The sequence below is a fragment of the Cariama cristata genome, unplaced genomic scaffold, assembly GCF_000690535.1.
Source record: "Cariama cristata isolate BGI_N322 unplaced genomic scaffold, ASM69053v1 scaffold11099, whole genome shotgun sequence".
Taxonomy (NCBI): domain Eukaryota; kingdom Metazoa; phylum Chordata; class Aves; order Cariamiformes; family Cariamidae; genus Cariama; species Cariama cristata.
In genome coordinates this window covers 51,102-71,086 of record NW_009637454.1, presented here as the reverse complement: position 1 = coordinate 71,086, position 19,985 = coordinate 51,102, and the positions used below count along the sequence as shown (strand labels likewise).

Genomic DNA, 19,985 nt, shown 5'->3' with positions numbered 1-19,985 from the left:
AGCTGGCTGGAAATCTGGGGGTCTGTACATCAGGCGATGCTGCGCTACTGAAACACAGTTCTGCGGGTTCCCAGGAAAAGTGAGTTTGAATGTTTCTGTTCTAAGATGCGTTGGGGAGCGGGGAGAGGAATGTCTTTAAGTATTTTGCTTGGGAATTTCTGCCACAAGAGTATAGGACTCTCAGTGTTGAACTGGCTTTTTGTTTGGAGAGAGACAAAATCAATATGGTAGATTGTCAAAAATGGAAAATGGGGAAAAAGTGGAATGAAAGATTCCCTTTGACCCAAACTGAAATGGTTTATTTTTTCATAGTTTTTTTGCTTGGCTTAGGAAAATCTTGCACATCTTGTCTTTTTCTTCTCCAGTTAAGATGGGTGTAGTGTTAACTTTTTAATTCCAAAAATGTTTGCAGTATGGAAAAACTCTCTTGCCTTGTTGTCTAACTATTTTAATGCACCTTCTATGGATCTTTCCGCTTATGACTTGCTGCCTGATGCAGAAGGCTCCCGGGTGCCGTACCCACAGTGGGCACGCCAGCGGCGGGTCGGGTTCTCCTCCAGTTTACGTCCAGTTCTGTGTCACTCAGTGAAGCCAGTGCCTCCAGCACTGCTAGCAACTATAGGGTTTAGCCTGATTTTTTTTTTTTTTTCCATTGCTGAGTGCTTGGGTTTGATCAGTGATTTTACATCTATGATCTGTGGAAACTTGGCTCTTTGTGGACTGTTTCTGAGGCATCTGTAAAACCTGACTTTGAAAGGAAGCCTGTTACGCTTAGTTTCTGTTCTTCAGAACTGTTGTTCTTTACTGTCTTCATTAGACAGATTTTGGTGGTCTGAAAAAGGTTGAAAGCCCTGGTTCAGTGGCTCGTTAACATGCCTATGGCTGTAGTGTTGTCTTTAGTTCGCATGATTTGGGACAACTCTTGGTCTAGTTCCAGTAAGTCTGCGGTGAGGGGAGGCTTAGAGCAGACTTCCAGAGGGATTGAAGCCACCAGTGGAGAAAGGGAGGGGTGGCCTTACCCAGCAGTGCCCTGAAGGCAGGCACGGGGAGGAAAGCCCAAGTTAGGTAGAAATTACTTCTTTCGTGGCATTCCAGAAGGTAAATGAATCACGAGGAAAGAGGCGACGGCTGGAGGAGTTTGAGGCTAATGTGTACTTTGCACGCACCTAGATTTCATGCAAGCGACCTTTGATTATTGTAATATTGCTTGGGGCTTTCATGACATTTCCCTGGAGCCAAAAGCCCTGATGTAAGTAACAATACTGATGCATGGGTATTTTTGCTAATAGAGGGTCTCTTGGTTAAAAAACTAGTTCACACTATGAAAAAAGCATGAGTATAGCAGGAAATATGTCTGTCCCAGGACTGTGATCTTGGCAAACATCGGGGAAGACTTGGCTGAGGTCTGCTCTGGACTGAATGAAGCACATTCTCAATTTTAGCATCTGCTTCAGTGCCGTGAACTTTGATAGTGTTTTTTCTTAAATGTTATCCATAAGGAAAACTTGCTGTGGACAGTCTGAGAGGTAGGTAAAAAGGTACAACATCTATCCCAGGAGAAAGGAGATCCTCATCTACTCTTCCGTGAGCCCACACGGTAGTTAGACTGGGTGATGTCTCAGGGAAATGGTCATCTTGGTAAAAAGGCACGCTGTTAATTTGTGTTCCAGGACTTGATACTACTACTTATAGTTTACCTGTGCTGAGACGAACAGGTGAAAATGTTTCTTTACGTGCGTTGTCTACCAGTCATTAAAGACAGACTTAAATGTTCTCATGTAAACAAAATTCTTCTTATTTTTCACAACCTCACTGAGAAAAATGGAATTGGAGAAGAGAATTTGTTATCGTAATACTTCCCCTACTCAACACTGCGTCTGTACCGTTTTATTGTCCCACCAGGACCTTTGATGGGTGAATGAGAAGAGTAAGTTATTTTGCTGTTATAATTGGATTTAAGGTATTTTGCTGTGAATTTGAACTTTGTAGTAGTAAATCTTTTAAATCTTTTAGATTAGAACATAAACCCAGTAAATAAACAGTCTGGCTTGAAGGTTTTTCCCGAGTCTAGAGCTGGGTACAGAAAAGTACGTGGTTAAGTGCTTTGCTGCATCTGCATTTCCAGTCTTTAAAGATTTGAAGCTGGTAACTTCACGTCAAATCGCTACAAAGGAGAGCACAGCAGAGAATTAATTTGCAATTTGGGAAGAGTTTGCTGAAACTTGGAGATCTTGTGAAAATTTCAAAGGCGTAAGCTCGTGTAAACAAGCAAGCAGATGAAAAGCCTCTAAACTTTGGACCAAAAGTACTTCCATAAAGACTTTATACCACTGAGTAATGGGTGATAGAAAACCAGCAGTGGGGCAGAGCGTTTGGTTAAATTGTGAGAGAGCCATGTTTTCCTTGGAAAAAAGCCTGAGGAAAAGGGGTGGCCTGGTCAGTTCTGGGTTGGGAACTGAACTTTCCAAGACTTCTGAAGAAAGAGGAGGTGTTTTCCCCATTTTCTGGGTTTATCTCATTATGAAGAGTTGTCTGAAATCAATGCCCTGTTGGTTTCACGATGGAGAGATGGGCAAGACCAGAAACGTTCTTCTTTTATTCAGCCTCTAATAAATGTTTTTCCCTTTGGTTGTGTCTGAAAGCAAAAGGAGGAGCTGCTGTCTCTCTGAAACAAGATGGTCCTTCCTCAGTTAAAATGTTTTCCGTGCAGTGCTGCTGAGGTCAGGCTGCTCCTTCCCAGCACTACGCCTTTCAACAGCGCACGTTGCCTTGGCACACATTCCTCCTATAAGCAGGTTCTTTTGATCCAAGCTGTTGTGGCTTTAGGATGAACGGAGAGATACTAACTTCTCCAAACGCGTGCAGAACAAAAGTGCAGTGCGGTATCTTTGGCACGTGATCCTTAATATCCCTTCGGTGGGCTGACGTTATGAAACAAGACCTGCTGACTGACTCATGAAGTCAGTATTTTTGCCTCTTGTGGTGGAAAACACACGTAACCCATTTCCTTGTAGACCTGCTGGTGATTAAAAAGCAGTCGGTGTTTACATGAATAATCCCTCGTCTGATCTTTGCGTTCTCTTGATCTTGTCAACAAGTCTGAATTAATGGCAGAGCGATATCTCCCAGGATGCCAAAACATCCGGGTGTCGTGCTCTGCTGCGGGGTGTGTTTATGAGGTCGAGGTGTGTTTATGAGGTTACGAGGTGGGAGCCGGGGTGGTGCTGGTCACGTTACCTATTTACATGCTGAGTGACGTTCTGTTTGAAGGCATCCACAGCTTGGGTCTGATCAGCGGTCTGGCTGCGCTTCAGTGAGGAGTTACGGTAAGGATATCCATTGGCTGATGATAGCTGGAAAGGCAAAAATGGAGTCGGTGTTACCGGGAAAGGGGAAAGCTGTATCGGAAAAAAGGAGAGTGATAGTGGTAGATGAATCATGGCCTGGAAGCTTTTGGTCATGACGAAGTGCATGCCAAAGAAATGTTCGTCAGGCAAACCTGTGCCCATGGGGCTCAGTTACCGTATCGTATCCCCTTTCCTGTTAATCAGGAGGTGAGGCTGATTATTGCTGCCCTTTTCTGGCCTTATTTTCTTTCCATATTTAATGGGAGTGACCAGATCCAACTGAGTTTTGAGCCAACTACTTGTTACACGCCACCTCAAACTCCACAGATCCACCTCTCTGAAAAAGCAGGAGGGAGAGGGAAAAGAAGAGAGGATGATGGGGGGCACAAGACTAACCTCTTCTTGCAAGTGTCCGATGTCTATTTCCCAGGGAGCTCCGCGGAAGATTTCCATGGGTGGTTCCCAGCCATTGCGGAATTTGGGGATGTAGGTGGGGATGTTTGCTTCTCGGGGCCATTCAGCTCTAGGACATGAAGCGGGGAATGTGCGGTGAGATTCACAAGGAACGTGTCTCTGAAAGCATGTCGGGGAGAAGCAGGCACATCAGGGCATCCTCGACCCTCTGACACAGCTACAAAATCGAGCATCCCCTCTGCCTTTCTCAAGAGCTTGGGGAACCTGGTGAGATGGCAGCTCTGTCCTCACCTGGATCTGGTCCATGTCTCTCCCAGGGAGTCCCAGAGGTTTATCTCTTTGGGTGTCAGGTGTCCTCGGAGGAAATCTGTGGCGTCTTTAGAAAGAAGCGGGCTGACGACAGACCTGGCAAGCTCAGGGCCACCACAGCTATTGATGATCTGGATTACACACAAACACGCATAAATACGAGAGATTTTGCAGGAAACATTCAAAATACCAAACCAGCACACACACAAAGGAACAGAAGTCAAAGACGGGGCTCTGATCCTTTGAAGCCTCTACGCCTGCCCACTCCAAAGGAAGCCAACGTACCCTCCGTGGTGAGTACCTCTAAAACCAGGCTCATTCGCATTAGACTTACACTTCCGAAGTTCTCCTCAATGCCTTCATGTGTAAGGGTGAGGTTTCACAACTCAGATGAACTAAATGAATGGCTTGCTGCCACCTAAAAGGGATGCAGTATTCCCTCAGCATCCCCTTATTATCCTTGCACTGCACTGATAGTACTTGATCGGCAAATTTTATTAAGAAAGAGCAGATAGACAAATAAGGCAAATAGTTCCTGACTAAGTTCTCCAGGGTATAAAATGAAAGCCAGACGGCAAGCCTTCATGCCAAGGGATGGCCTGACTCCTGTTGGCAGCAGCTAATCGTTAGATCAGCTCAGTTGTCTCAAGAAGCATTGGCCTAAATCGTTGAGGAAGATCGGACAGTTCGGAGGAACACAAGAATTTTTCTACTGGAGTCAAAGCGAGGTCTGATCTAGAAATTAGCCTTTGTTAGAGAGAGGATACATTGTAAGCTGGCACTTTAAAAAAATGGAAAATCACTTGGTATTTCTGTGTCCCTTCTGACTTCTTTTTCAAGTTGGGATTTCTGCTTCCTATTTTCAGTGCAAATATTGAGCCATGTTTGCTTGAAGGTGAGATCAGGTAGATTCCCAATGGGAACCACAGCTTGCTTGCACTTTTGTTCACAGTAAATCTTTATTAATGGGGTGAAAAGATTCATATTTGCTAGGATTTGTGTATTTAACTTCAAGCTGGAAATCAGATCAGAGGCCAGAAGCACTGGTGGTGTTCCTTCTAGACTTTACTGAGAAAGCTTTAGCCAGTTGTGAGCAGTCTTCTCATTCTTCTGCATAATCTAGCTGCCTCTAAGTGCGAAAGCAACATTAGAAGTACCAAGTGAGTTCACAGTGACGGCTGTGAATAAGGTTTACCAGTTCCAGCGGCCCAAACAGAAAATGCACCAACTCTGAAGCGTTGGGGTTCTGGATGTGCTTTCTCAGTTTGGCCTGAAAAGAGAAAGGAAACCCAGTTTAACCCTAACCTGATTTTGCCTTCTCTTCTCTGTCACATGGAAGGATTGTTGCCGACTGGTATTTGCTATAGTTAATAACACTAAAGCCTAAAAAATAAGGAGAATTTCAACAGTGCACCTGAAATCAGGGAAGAAGAGTAAGTGATTGGGGAGTAGGAATTACCCAGTTTTACATCACTTTTATTTTGTGTCCATTTCTAAGGGTGTTGAATTTCAGGAGGGGTGGAGCACCTACTCTGTTAAAATCTGTCCCTTTGAAGCTATTTTGAGCAGAAGCGGAAAGCCTTGGCTTATTTTGAAAGTCTTAGGGAGGAAGGGCCAGGCCTATTGCTTCTGACTCTGGCAAAGTTGAAAATCCCACTAGTTCCCATGAGTGAAAACAACAGAGCAAGTGTTTGGCAAATTACTGACAAGGAAAAATCTCCACCAAGGTTTTGCCTGCAGCACTCGAGCTGCCCTGGCCGCTGAAACGCTCGGTATTTGGAGTAGACTGTGGTGGAACGGAGGAGCCAAGGCTCAGGACAGCGGTGCTGGGGCAGACACGGCAGAGCTCCGGCACCAATTCCCCGTTCTCCCCCTTCCTTGGGAGATCACCTGCTCTTGGTGGGTTTGTGGATGCGATGTGAATTTCCTAGGTGTTAGCTCCTATGCTGCTGACCGGGCAGCAGGAACGGTGCTGAGCTCAGGGGCTGCGTGCCAGGGCATTTGCACAGATCCCCACTTGCGGCTGCGTTGCACGACTGGCCGTGCCCAGGGAAGGACACTACCTCCAGCGCTGACCTGTGCGGTGACGAAGGGATAGCCTGACTCCACTGTATTTCCCTCTGCTGTGTCAGCGGTTGGAAAGGAACGGGATGCAACAGCCCAGCTGGGATTTCTTTACACTTGGAGAACCCTCAGCTGCTTCCTCAGGGAAGCTAACATCTCGCTGTGGACGCGTGGGGTGGCCTTAGCAGGGTGCCCGGTCGGTTTGTGCAAGAGCAGTGAGTGCTGGCCACAGCTGCCGCCCCCAGGACTCAGTTCTGGTCCTGAGCAGGTGAAAATGGTGCCTACTTGCTTCTAAAAGAAAAGGCTGGAGCTTGGCATCCTGCAGTGAGGTTGTTTACAATCTCTGTGGTTTCTTTACTGCTAACTTCTCAGGAAGGATCTTGCCAGGCTGTGTTCGCTGGGCAAGTTTGGTCTGAACTGACAGAATTTCCTTCTGGCTCGTTACCCTCCTGGTCTCGCGTACTTCACTAAGGGGAGCTGGCAGCACTGGGAACATCTTTATGCTCCTGCTTTTCATCCCATCCCTAGCACAGCAGCTCCTCCAGGAGAGAAAGGGTGGAGGAGCCAGGAATCTCAGGGCAATGGGGACATCGGTTCTTGTAAGCAGAGACTTTCCAGCCTACAGCTGCTCTGTACACAGAATCAGACAGATCAATTTAAAATAGATAACACTTCTTTTTTCTTTCTTTCTTTTTTAGTATTTACAGTCCTCTTGTGCTTGTAAGGGTAGCAAGGACTAGAGCTCTCACAAAACTACCCAGATTTTTAAAGGCCACAGGCAGAAGCAGGTATGTGGAGTGGGGATGTCTATAGGGGCCTTTGCACAACCATCACCGAGGTGTGCACGGCAGTTCTTGGCTCGCTGAGCTCAGAGCTTCACAAATGCATTAAGTCAGGACTGTAGCTGAAAGGCACTGCAAGGTCCCTGGCTCCTCAGTCCCGTCCTGGACTTCATGCTTTCAGTTTTGGCTTAACAACTCGGCCCCAGAAACCTGCACAAGCCTGACACCATGTTTGTTCTGGATTCTGAAGAATCTGGAGTTCACACCTTTGTCCCTTGATAGTGTTTTCAGTTCAAATTTCACTTTAAATGCTTATTACTGCAATATATGGGAAAAAGCGCTGTCACTGCACGGGACGAAAATACCTGTGTCTTACCAAGAGGTTAAAAGCCAGTTTGATTTTCTGGAAGCAGTCAATGAACTCGGCCTCGCTTGGGGGTCTTGCTCGAAGAGTCAGCATGCCCTCTTTCATGAGAAGGTGGAGAGAAAGACAGTTTAATTAGAGCATCCCTTTTCAGGAAAGTTTTGTCTTGCTGGCATGCAGACACAGCAGTAATGGGTGCTGACACTAGAACTACTGAAAATCAGGGGTTCAAGAAAAGCCAAAAGTCTGTCTGTGTGTTGGAGGCTTCACTGGGCTCTCTGTGCCCTACAAGAGGTCCCCACGGACCAGCGGCACTCGCCAAGCTGGTGTAACTGCTGCTGGGTCCGTAGCTGTGCTGCTGCATCACTCTGGCCTTGCTAGGATGTGAGCTGAGGTCTCCTCCCGACCTTCACCCGTGCCCCCGTGCTCCCCGTTTGTTCTAGCTGCTGCACTGTACCTGCGGGCCCTTTCTTCTTGTTCTTCTTCCCTTTCTTCCTTTGGTTGAGCTGTCTGAATGCCTCTGCAGCCTTCTGAAGCCTGGCGACAAACACTTCAATGTCATCCAGGGTGCAGTTCAGGATTTGCTGTGAGGACAGAAATGCCACAAACGGAGGTGAAAGAGAGCCCAAGCTGCACGCAGCTGGGAAGCCCGAATCCCAGAGCGTGCCACTCTCTGCCGGTTTCATTTCCTGGAAGAATGCACAGGAATGGGGAATCCAGGCATGAAATTAAGCTGAATTCATCACTTTCCAAACACAAAGCTGTGCTGGTTGTGTGCTGTGCTTATCAATGTGACAAGTGACCCCTGCTAAAGGACGTCTGGAGAATAACTCCAAGACCGGTCTGTGGGCTGGGGAGGAGCAGACCTCCTGAAATTGGCAGAGCTCCCTCAGATCTAAGGAGGTTGTAACTGACCCAGCGATGGAGCTTTGCTTTTGTTCACCTTATCTTTATGCGCAGTAAATACCGGTTTAACGACGACTAGATTATGCATAAAACGTCTGCTCATGGAGGAGCCCCTTGCTTCCTCTCTTTTCCCTCTCCTTCTGCCTATTGACTGTGTACTGCTCTTGGTACCAACCGTTTCTTTTTCAATCTTCTGTGCTAAGATGGCTCGGGACTCTTCGTGGTCCTGAGAGCCGGAGCCTCGTCGTTCGTAGTCTGCAAACAAGGGAAGGAGAGAAAAATATATTTACTATCAGAGCTTGAAAATAGGCTCCATTAAATGCAGGGAGCCATGGGATGGTAACTCCTAGCTTGCTTGTTTCTTCTGGGTTATGAGAGCACCTCAGGAGCTCACAAAGAGCAGGAGGTGATCAAAGTTGCCGATTAAATCTTCCATGGTCACGGCACCTGCCCACTGACCTGACGATACCCTGCCTGTTTTCAAACGTAATTCGTGAATGAATCGTGAAGAGCAGCCGGCTGCGAGCAGAGACCCGCGAGCCCCGGTCTCCAGCCGCGGAGCTCCAGCTCCTTTGCCTTTGATGGACCCAAGGTGAGTTACGCCCGCAGAGATGCTGAGGAGCCACCGCACACGCGGCAGAGCACTCCACGAGTACAGAAAGGGCGATTAGAGGAACGGATAACTCTCTCTTCTAACCCCCAGCTCTGCAGCAGCCTTCCTTGTCCCAGAGGCACCAGTTTAACTAAACAGTAGTTGAGAAAGTTGCCTTCACTTCCCAGTCTTACTTCTTCTGTCACTTGCTAGAAAGCAGCATACCAGGAATTCTGCATGACTGGTGTTTGGGCAGGCCCGTGCACAAATCAGCATTTTTTTTTACAAACTTGTGTGCAGTCTCTCAAGTGTTTTTAATGGGGATTAAAATAAATCCCCATTCCTGCAATAAAAACCACAGGCACCTCCCAGCTTCCAGAAGACAGGCACTGAGCGAGGGGGTGATATTTCAGTGAGAACAATCGCTCGGGTGGCCTCTTGTGAAAAGAATAGCGTGAATGGATTTGGTGAAATGGGATTTGAAAGGTGTTTGGACAGCAGGATATATAAAGTGGGAGAACTGGAGAGGCAACTTTGGCAAAGGACTGTGAAAAATGTACTTCATCTTTAAGTGTTAAGATGAGGTGATTAGTTTTGACAGGTTTTGTAGAAAAAACAGTAGGCGTGTTTCAAAGGAGAAGCAATCTCAGCAAAGAGGCATCATTGAAGGCTTTCTCCTGTCACCTGCTTTCGTGCCCGGCTCCGTGTTCTCAGATCCAGAAATCCTGCCTAGGTAAATGCCCAGCTCCTCTGATGTAAGCAACGGACTTAAAGTTTTCTGCTAAGCGTCCTGGGAAGGGCAGAGTTAAGGGCGGCTGTGTCACTAAAAACCGCTGTGCATCAGAATATGGATGTTTAGACATGGTCCAGCTCTGAAACGGAGGTCTTGCTTTCATTGCACGAAGCTGGACCTGAAACAGGCTGCCAGATCAGGTGCATGCCTGCAGATCCCACCCTGGGGAAATGAGTGTTTTCTCTCCTCAGCTGGTGTTTGGAGTTTCTTAGAGTATCCTGATTACATGTTTTCCTTGAACCTAGAAATCCTAAGAGAAGGTGGCACAACAGGCAGTGATAAGAGGCTTAAAGTTTGCTCATCATTTTAATCAATTTGAGCTTTTGTCAGAGAAAGAGCTTATTCCTGTTACTTTTTTTCTCCAAAGAGAAATACAAGTTTGTTTCAAGCCAGCTCAAACAGGCTGAAGTCAGGATGGTTTTGGACTCAAACTCCAGATTAGCACATGAGAGGGGTGAGCTCAGATCTGCATTTCCACACTCAACTCTAAGAGAATTTGTGCAAACCACCTGATTTCTGAGGGTGAAATCTTGGCTCCTGTGGAGTCAGCAGGGCCAGGAATTTGCCTTTCTGACCAGGTCTGTCTTGTCTGTACATTTTAAGATCACCAGTGCCTGGTCCAAGCTTCACATGATTGCTCAGTTTTATGAGGGGCTTTCACCTCTTTTGTGAATTTCAGTATTCCTAAAACATAGGTGGTGTTACAAGGAGTTTCTAGAAGCTTTGATTTATTGAGCTGCCATTGGGAAGATGTGTACTATGAGCCCTGTGCGTAGAAATATTTGCTGCAGCCCAATTTTTAGGCATTTATAAAGCACGGCCAGAGATGCAACAAAATGTTGTGCCCTTGGTATGCGTCCGTGTTACTTTACAACCCAGTGAAAAGACACTGGTGTGCCCTCTGTCCCAGCAATACAGGACCTGAAATAACCACAGCCTGTTTCAGGAGGGCTGGGTGTCCGGGCTAACAAGTCCCCCGTCCCCAGGACAGCCTCGCTGAGCGCTCCTGGTACCTGGATTGTGCTGGGAAGGGGGTGCCACCCGGTTCCTGTTCATCCCTGAGCCTCGTGTGTCGTGCTGGATCGGGATGGGAGCCGGTCCTTGCGGCGGTGGGAGGATGGATTGTCTCTGCCTGATCTTTTCTTGGTTTGCTCTGCAAGGGAAACAACACAGAACAACCCCGTCAGCGCCTGCCTGTCCTGCTTCTGAGAGACTGCTGTGCAAACGCACCACTGTAAACGGGGCTTTTCTTGTTGGTTTTGTACTCCCAGCTGTATCCTGCAGTACTTACTTGAGTGTCTGTGGCCGTATCTTCTTCCCATGCTTGTGGTCTGCCAGGGCACTTTCTATGTCCTCGTGAACCATCTCCGCCTCAAAGATAAAACAGGGATATTTAAGAGCTGTGCTTTGGAAAGGACTGAGGGCTCGAAGGGGGCCCAGGAAGAAGGGGCTGGCCGACAGCTAGGAGCCCTGTTTTGTTCCCTGTTTCATGCCAGCAAGGAGGGCTCCGCTCACCTCCACCTCGTCGCAGTTGAAGAAGTGGATGTCAGGTTTGTGCTGCTCCGAATCCTGACACACCAGGAGGAGGATGGAGGAATAGCGCATCTGATTCAGCACCGTTTGGCAGTGCTGGACTGTCGGCAAAGGGAAGTCCTCCAGCTCCTCCTGGAAGAGAAAGAGGAAGGAGTCAGCAATGGGGAACTACTGAACTGACGGGGAATGGTCCTGCCTATGAACTCCGGGGATCCCTGTTTGAGGAGAGACCTGGCAGAGCTTGTGCTTCTCAGTGGTGGTTTGCTGGGCTCTTCAAAGATACGTGTCAAGGTCTGCAGAGGGACAGAGGCTCGGGACTGCGGCATAGGAGAGAGGTGGATGGCAAACAGCGGTGAGCTCTTGTTCTCCTCCGAGTCCTGAGTATGGGGCCCAGTGTGATGACGGCTCACCGTCATCTTATTGCTGTGCTCTACCTGCACCAGTACAATTGTCATGCATCCCAGCAGAGCACTGGGAGGAAAGATGCTTTCTGTGAGGGGCTTACCCACCCACTGTCTCCTTGGATGACTTTGGGCTAGTATTGTTTAGTTTCTCATTGCTAAAACTGGGGCAGCGCCATCCCTCTCCCACTATCTAGCTGCTCTTTCTCCTCAGATTAGGTGCGCTGTGTGCATGTGCATGTATCGCCTGTCAAAATGGGGCACTGTTCTCAGGCGGGTGATCCTGCGTATTATTTTAATGCAAGTAAAATGTCCTTCCCTCTCTGCTTATGCTTCGCGCAGATCTCCGTGGACCTCTAAGTCTGCGTCACTCCCACAGAAAGCAGTTTTACTGTTGGCCTGGAGCACAGCTCAAGGTATCTTTCACTTGGAGTATCTGTGCTTTGGAGCCGTGAATAAATCATCCCACGCCTACCTGCTCTTTGAATTAGTCAACCAGCCTCCGCACATCTGGGAGTGGATTTTGGTAGCGATTCGCCCTTCTTTGGGTTCCTCAGGAGTGTCCCTCCCAGGCAGAACGGGAAGGACACATGCTGCACCCCATGGGTAGTGGGTAGCTCTTGCCGAGCGCTGGGTACCTGCGACTCGCAGTCCAGCAAGCGAATGGACTTGTCGTTCACTTGCAGCAGCATCTCCTGCGTCCAGATCTTCTCTTTTGAGCTGAGCAAGATGAGTTTTCGGATAGCATCATCCACTGTCACGATGGACTCGCTCTTGTCCATGATGAAGGTGGCCAAGTGCTGAAGTTGAGGGGGAAAGGAGAAAAAAACAAGTGAAAAAGATTTGATGGTATGTGTACAGTAAATCAGTGGTGAAACCATCTCTAAAGGCTTTAACTGCTGTGTGTCTGCTCTTCAGAGCACAGGCACGAAAGAGTTGCCGCAGAAAGCGTACGTTCAGGTTGTTAGAACCAGCCTGGCCACAGTGGTGAAAGGTGAGGGTTTTGTAATGCAGCAAGGGTTTTCATAACGAGTTTCACTGCTTGCATATTTATCTCATTATATGTCAGTTCTAGCAGCTCTGGCCCCCATCCAGCAGCGTAAATGCTTTGTACAGACGAGTTGGTCCCCTGACTTTTCTGAAACTGGCTTGGAAGTTTAAATACGGTAGTGAAGCTTCACTTGCCAAGCTAAAAGCACTTGCATTTTGCTTGTCTCACACAGCAGATCTCCCGGAGTGGAATTTGTCCCAGGCAAAGAGCCCACACAAGCCATGGGCAAATGTCAGTCCTCCGTGCCGAGGTGGGCTCCACACGATGTGTGGGCTTCGGCCAGGTCCTGTGCCCTGGGCAGTTTGCCAGGCAGCACGGCTGCCCCAGAGAGCTTCAGCACTGCAGAGCTACCCAGTCCGCAAGACCGCTCCGAACCCGGCGGCTGACCCGGCCGCGGCCCTTCGATCCCCTCGTGTTACCTTCCCCCCACAGCACCCAAATCAGCCCTCGTGGTTGTGAAAATTGACGTCGCTGACTGTAAGAAGGGATTTTTTGTTGCTACTTGCCTCTGCACTGTGGCTTTGCTAGACTACCTAGATTACCCTGGTTCTCCTCCCTCCCTCCACCTGTGCTATAAACCCAGCCCAGGGCTCTTCCCCCTCTCAGCCTGGCTCCCGTGCTGTCCTCCCCTCTGCGCTGCCTTGTGTGCGCCCTTGGGCCGGGAGCAGCTCGGGTAAGGTGGTAACGTCCCAGATGTGTCCGCACTCGCCTGCTTTCCCACCCCTGCTCTAGCTGTGTCCCGAAGCGTGCGGCGATCCAAGCCTTGAACTTGGCACTCCTATTTACAAAAAGTTTGTGTAACCGAGCTGCACCTTGGGCTTTGGGCTGCTCCCGGGGCTCCGGGCGAGGGGAACGCCGGGCAGGGAGGCATCCGCAGAAAGGAGAAGCGTGTCGCATCCAAATGGTGCGTGTACCATCCCAAGCAGTGAGTGAAGGCCACTCCAGAAATCCACGTAACTTCTCTCTCTCTGCTCTGATCAGCAGTCAGCGAGAGCCCGAGCTGCTCCCGGTGCATGAGGAGAACGTGCGTCTGCCAGCAAAGGGGGCTGCGAGGCAGGAGAAGCCGGGAGCCTTGCCTGCTCCGAGCAGCCAGGCCGTTTTCGGTGCAGTTGGGTTGTCCCTGCGCGAGTCACAGCACAGCCAGGCCACGTGTTCAGGTGACAACAGGGGAAGGGGGGAAAAAAATTGGGAAGGAAAAGGAAATTATCCTGTTTCACCTCGTTCCCTCTGCTGCCTTCCTGGTGAGAAGAAGGGAAGGACAACATGCCCGACTGGGAAAGCAGCTGAAGCTTTTCCTTGTGGTAACCAGCTTTCTCCAGGAGAGAAAGGCAGGAGGTTTTCGGATGGACAAGTTATCAGCCTGACCGAGGTGTCTGTGCCGCAGCTGGCCCTAGGTCCTGTTGCCATCAGGCCAGGTCCCAGCTCTTTTTCCACTTCCCTGGAGTATCGATGGCCCATCCACCAGCATGACCCGCTCAATGGCGTTAGGGTAAATCACGCCGTTCTGCCACGGCGCAGATTAACCCTCCAGGCAGAGCAGATGCATCGCAGACGTTTGCTGTGGGGCTGGGGGCAGCAGTGCAGCAACGCCAGAATCGGTCCCGCCGGGCTTTTGGGGTTTGTGGGGCTGGCGGCAGTGGAAATTCCTGCTTCGCTTTGATGCACAAATCCTGCAGCCTGATTTCAAAGCAAGAGCTAGAAAAATGGGGGGTGTTTTAAAGCAAGCCACAAATTGGTGTGAAATTTGGAGAGACTTTTTGTTGTCTCTAGTACAGGGGTGAGTTTTGCCTGGCTTTTCTCCCTCTGACCCCTTGTCTTCATGCTTTCACCCAGTGATCAGACAGAACCCTTTTAGGGTTCAGGCAGTTTCTTTCTGGTGCTCTTTGCTACAGTGGTGCTGTATCAGGGGTCAGGATCCCGACATGGCACAAAAAGGCAGCCTTTGTCCCAGAAGGCTAGGAAGCAAGAGCTACAAAACGCAAGAAGGGAGGGAGAAGGGGCTGGGGGGAAAAAATCCGTCTGTTCCCAGTAGCAGTCTCGGCTCACGAGCTGATTAAGTAACCCAATGGGTAGCATCCACAGTTGGCATCTGCCTCAGCGGGCAACGGAGGAGGCTGGGAGAGTTGCTTGGGAAGGATGTCCTTTCTGGCTGTAAAAGCCCAGGGAAATGCAAAGCGGGAAGCAGACTGAGAGGCAGCAAAAGCTGACCCTGCTCCAGCACCGGGGAGGGAGCCAGCACTGCCCTGCGGTGGAAATAGGTTACGAAGGGACTTGGAGAGGTCGTGAGGTTTGGGGTCTGATACAGAGGGGGACGCGTGTACTCGGAGCGTGGAGCCCTGGCCGGTCGTGTTGAGGCACAGACAAGAACCGTTGTTGCAGTCGGCTCCAGCCGAGATGGATGCGGGGATAAGGGCTCGGATTTAAAGCACTGGTAGCCCTGACAGGCAGAAAGGGCTGAGTCTTTAAACGTGACGGTCGATGGTGGGAATTAGGGGCGGACAGGGTTTGTGGGGACCGATTTGTTGTTGCGGTGGTTGTTAGATAATTCACAAAGACTGCAAAGAGCAGAGCAGAGGATAAACACTGCAGAGTGCAAGACCCAGTCCTGTGTTCGTAAAGCAAAGGTATTGGGTGAGGCACTGTCTAAATAAAACTCCTGGCAGGTATTTGAGCTGAAAGCTGAGATTAGCCATGCAATCAGATACGAAAAATATGCTCAGGTATGTTACTGTAATCATAAAATAGTGCACAAAAAGGTATTCACAAAGTCAACATTATCTGTGCAGAGGTGACAACCCTCTGCTTTCTGAGCAATGAAGAGAATTGGTTTCTACCTGATGACGAGCGTTCTTATCTGTTCTATTATTTTAACTACCAGGTTTACAATCTTCATAAATTCCTTTGTTGTTTACTGTTAAGTAATTTAATTTTCATTGAGGGAAGAGTGGCTTGTCTAACTCAGACTCATTAGAATACTTTTTTCTTTTCCATTTTCTTTGTACGCTGGTGGAGTGAGAGGGAGAGAAGCTTGCTACTGGCTTTGATTTATCTCATTAAACTCCCTTTTCATCCAGATGGGTATTAAAATATCCATCTTTTATAAGAATGGGCAATGACCCCATCCACTATTAAACTTTGATCAGCTTATACATTGCTTCAAAGGGTGTAAAATGCCTCTTGTGAGGAAACCTCTTCCTACCTCGCTGCCTGCCACTGAAATCCTGTTTGCCTTGGTCAAAGTTCAAGGTAGAGACTCGCAAATGGGTGGCATATGGCATAATTAATGAAGAATTCACGTACATGTCACTGTTTAAAGTCCCTTCTCTGCTTCCATGAGTGACTTTATTTGGTAGGAGTCACTGATGGGGATGGTTGGCCGGGCCACCGATGGGGCGGCTGGCCATCCAGTTAGTTTCTATGGTGGAAACCAGGGTCTCTTTCCAAACAAGCATTTTTAAAAGTCTAAATTTCATTTTAAGCAACTGAACAGGCTCCTTTATCTCTAACTGTGTACTTAAGCTCTCTGCTGGACCGGGATCTTAAACCAGAGAAGAGAGGGCCCTATCTACTAAATGTGAACCTCGTAAAGTGTGTTTTTTCTTGCCTTGCCTTGCCTTGCCCAGTTCTCAGTGATGAATGGTCCAGCTGGCCTCAGACGAGCATCTCTGTTCCGGCGGTGGCCTGCACCAGCATGTTGCATTACAGGAATCGCCGGGCCTGGGACGGCCAGGCTGGCTCCTCTTTTTTGAGTGGATGTCTGTGACACTGGGAGATGAATTTGGCTTACTGCCGGTCATAGTCAAAGGGTTTGAATTACTTGAGAGGACACAGTAGCCGAGGGAGAGCTGAAAGATGATAGTCGATGTGTCTGGGCAGATGAGTTCCTGTAACCACCACAGGAACCCTGTTTTTAACCTGTCTGTCCGTGCTGATTGAGAGGGGTTTGAAGCATGGGGTGACAAGAGGGACCACAGCTCCCACTACTCGCCTTCAAGTGCAGAGGGGAGGCAGAGGACAACAGCCTCTCCTTTTCCTGTTTCCTTCCACAGAATCTCCCTCGTCTTTTTAACATCTCTTTTCTCCCTATTCTCCTCTCCCCAATTACTCAACACTTTAATTTGCCAAATCTTGATTATTCAGAAGGGAAATATCTTTTTGGTAAACGATGGCTTCGTATGCCATTTTCAATTTAAATTTAAAGTAGAAAAGAGGTCCATATGTAATTAAACCAACTTCACATTCTTTAATGATTATTTTTGTCCTTTCTTCTCGTCAACGATTTCCCATCTGCAGGCTGCAATGACAGAAAGTGTCCAGCTGAACAACTGATCAGTGCTGGCCTTATAGCAGGTCCCTGAGATGGTGACTGCCCACGCACACATCACACCTCATAGCAAGAGGACAGAGTTGCCGACCTCAAAGTGTCCCCAGACACTGGTCCTAGGGGTAGCCCAGCAAGGGAAAGGGGACAAGCCAGCAACTTCTGAGCCTTCGGTACAGGTCAGCACACGGGACATGCAGAAGCAGCGACCGATCTCTGTTTCTCTCCCCATCCCCAAAGCAGTCTGTCTAACGGGGGTGTCCTTCCCACTCTTGAGTTCAAAGAAATGTGTGGGATCCAAGGGAGGGACAGTGAAATGGTCAGGGATGACCTGTGTCACGCAATGTGGGAGGAACCACCAGAGTCTGGACCCGGCTTTAACATGGGATTTGAGCGTGATTCAGAGTTGTGCCATGGAAAGCTGTTTGTAGCCTTGTGGGAGGATCTGTGAGCTGTACCAGAGTCTACCTGGGCTTTCCAGCAATGCCATGCCATAATGGAACAACTGCTGCGCTCGAAAGCAAGGAGTTGGAGAGGAGCAGCAGAGAAATAAAAGATGGCAGCAGAGCTGGCATTGATTTTAGACAGAGCAGACAATGTGTAAGAGGAGAGGAGAGAAAGGAGAGGGATCCTCCAGCCTGAAACTTCTGACTCATAGGAAGGAGTGGGGTCAGTCTTGGGAGAGGAGTTGTCTTAGGACTTGTGCCGCTCTCATAGTCCTTTAGTTTATCTCCTCCAAGTGTTTGTGGTGAAGAAATTCCTGTGCTCCACCTGTGTATGCTCTTTACTTTCCTACCCTTTTGTGCTCGAAGGAATCGGATGGGAAGCCCAGATGACCCCAGCATCAGTAGTGTGTTACATGGGATTGAGAGGATGCCTGTGGCCCCTGGCTCCAGGCTGGCAGGACCATGGTGACCCACGGCTCAAGGAAGGGAATTACAGTGGATGGCTAAGTCTGCAAGCGTGGCCTACAGCCCAGGAGCTAGGAATAGCGAGTGCGCCCAGCTGGGTGGGAAGCTCAGGAGACAAGTTTATCTGCAGGTATCGGGGAGCCGGGAACTGCAGAAAAGAAATACGACGCTCCAAGCAGCTTTGCTGTTTGCCTCTCTCGGGGTGTGAAGTGCAACGCTTGCTTCTTGTAAGAAGGTTCCCAGTTCCCCCTTGGCCTAATGCAGGTCCAGGACCAATGAATCACATTGCACTACCAGCATCTCTCACTGACCTTGGCCTTTCAGCCCCTTAATGTTTCACTGAACACTCACCTGTACGTGGTACTGTGAAGTCTCATGCATAATGACATTGGAGTTGGAGTATTTTTTCCTTTGCTCTGCAAAGAAAAACAAAAAACAAGCCTTCATTGTAGTGGCTGTTCATCGGTATATCGGGGTCTGAGAACTACAGCTGTCGTGATGGGGTGCTACGGTCTTTCTCATAGTCTCTGAGCTTCCAGCTTCAACTGGAGTATTGGGAGTAATAAGACACATTAACAATATTAAATTTTGTAACAAGGATTGGCAAAGTGGGTGTGTAGGGTACATATTCAAGTTGTATCCCTTAAAGCTGCTGATAATTTGTTTCCTGGAGGTCAGCACCATTTGCGGAGGAAACTAAACCTAGTGTAAAGGAAAGCCCCAGACAGCGAATGATTATGGAAGCCCTTGGAAGAGGGCTGGGGAGGTGAGGGGTGGCTGGAGAAGGCTGGCAGAAGGCTGTGACGTGCATGTGGCCAGAAGAAAATATCCAACCACAACCCACCAGTTTGGAGATAACAGCCCTTTGACTTGTCCTCCAGAAGAGCCCCTCTGCACTACTGGGATGCTTTTAGTTTGCTTACTTGCATCTCCCGGCAAGCCGCAGTAAAGGGCTGTAGTTACAGATAGGAAGGGCTGTAGGGATCGAGGCTGGCCCGTCAGCACCCGACTTTCTTGTACAATTATTTCTGAGGCAACACACCTGCCTTGCTTCCTGCCTTTCTTACTGGAGAGCGGCAGTAAAGAGCAATTGGGAAAAAATAGTTCAGAATTTCATGAGGCTATTGAATATAATCCTGTGAGAATTTACCCTGCCAGCACTTACTCCCTGTTTAATTGGTACTTGTCCAGGGATTGCTTATAAATACTTTGCCTGAATAGCAGAGGAGTAACTGTCCAGGCCCAGAGGGATCTGGGAGCATCCAAACTGAAAACATCTTCCTCGCCAGCAGAGGACATCCTCTGATCTCTGGTTTGCTTGGAAAATGCGAGGGCAGTGTCCCACGTTTTCACCCTTCTCGAAGCCTGTGTTAGAATACCCTGTCCTCTGGAGCAACAGTCACAACCAAGGGGATTTCATAACACAGCAAACGTTAGGGCTCCTCGCGTTTTCAAGAAGTATATATTAATCGGAGTTTGTTTGTGGTTTACGTCAAAGTGCTCTTTAATGCTTTCTCAAGGATGCTGACTTCTCTCTTGTTTTCCCCTTTTCTTTGAACAGGGAACGTGTGGCCTCCTTTAACAAATTTCACATTAAAGAGGCTGGCATCTAGAAAATGAATATCCTCTTAGCACCTCATTCAATCAGTTTCCAAATTTATTAAAAAAAAAAAAAAAAAGGATCATTTGGTGAAGTGGTGCAAGACCTAGGTAAAACTTTCCAAAATGTTCCCTTAGTTTATATTTTTAGTAGTATGGCACATTTTAATTGAAAAACACTCCCCACAGACTTACAAGAAATACAGGTAGTATTTTTGAATGTTAAAAACTGAAGTTCTCCTTGTAATCAAAAAGACTATGACTTTTTTTTAAGAAAAAAGATGGCAAACTGAAGAGAAGTGGTGCAGACAGTGAAATGAAATGAAGATAAAGCAGAGCAAGGGCAGGGCAGGAACCGGGAGAGGCTGGAGGTGGGAAGGAGCTTTGGGAAGGAGCAGGGTCTGCTGGAGTAGTGACCAGCCTGTGATGCCCCCTGGACGGGCCAGGGGCAGCCAGGGCTCTGTCTGGTCGCTCCTTTGGGTGGTAACTTGAAAAAGCGGACAGCAGCCTGATGAAGGTGCTGGTGATGTAGCTCCTCCCTAGGGACACCATGGTTGGTTTGACTTTTCCTTTTGCTGCCCTCTGAAACTGCAAGGGT

General features: G+C 48.5%; 1 protein-coding gene across 1 annotated transcript in view; it reads right to left on the bottom strand.

Annotated features, from left to right (window-relative positions):
* The window catches only part of EPS8L2 (EPS8-like 2), a 43,301-nt gene that overhangs the window by 8,921 nt on the left and 14,395 nt on the right, over window positions 1-19,985 (bottom strand). Inside the window, exons 2-13 of the mRNA XM_009708338.1 lie at window positions 18,140-18,204; window positions 12,144-12,305; window positions 11,087-11,236; window positions 10,863-10,942; window positions 10,585-10,724; window positions 8,362-8,441; window positions 7,738-7,864; window positions 7,293-7,381; window positions 5,266-5,340; window positions 4,053-4,201; window positions 3,744-3,870; window positions 3,238-3,353 (exon numbers count right to left, since the gene is read on the bottom strand). Coding sequence (XP_009706640.1) covers window positions 3,238-3,353; window positions 3,744-3,870; window positions 4,053-4,201; window positions 5,266-5,340; window positions 7,293-7,381; window positions 7,738-7,864; window positions 8,362-8,441; window positions 10,585-10,724; window positions 10,863-10,942; window positions 11,087-11,236; window positions 12,144-12,305; window positions 18,140-18,204 — 1,360 coding nt within the window. The remainder of the gene's footprint in view (window positions 1-3,237; window positions 3,354-3,743; window positions 3,871-4,052; window positions 4,202-5,265; window positions 5,341-7,292; window positions 7,382-7,737; window positions 7,865-8,361; window positions 8,442-10,584; window positions 10,725-10,862; window positions 10,943-11,086; window positions 11,237-12,143; window positions 12,306-18,139; window positions 18,205-19,985) is intronic.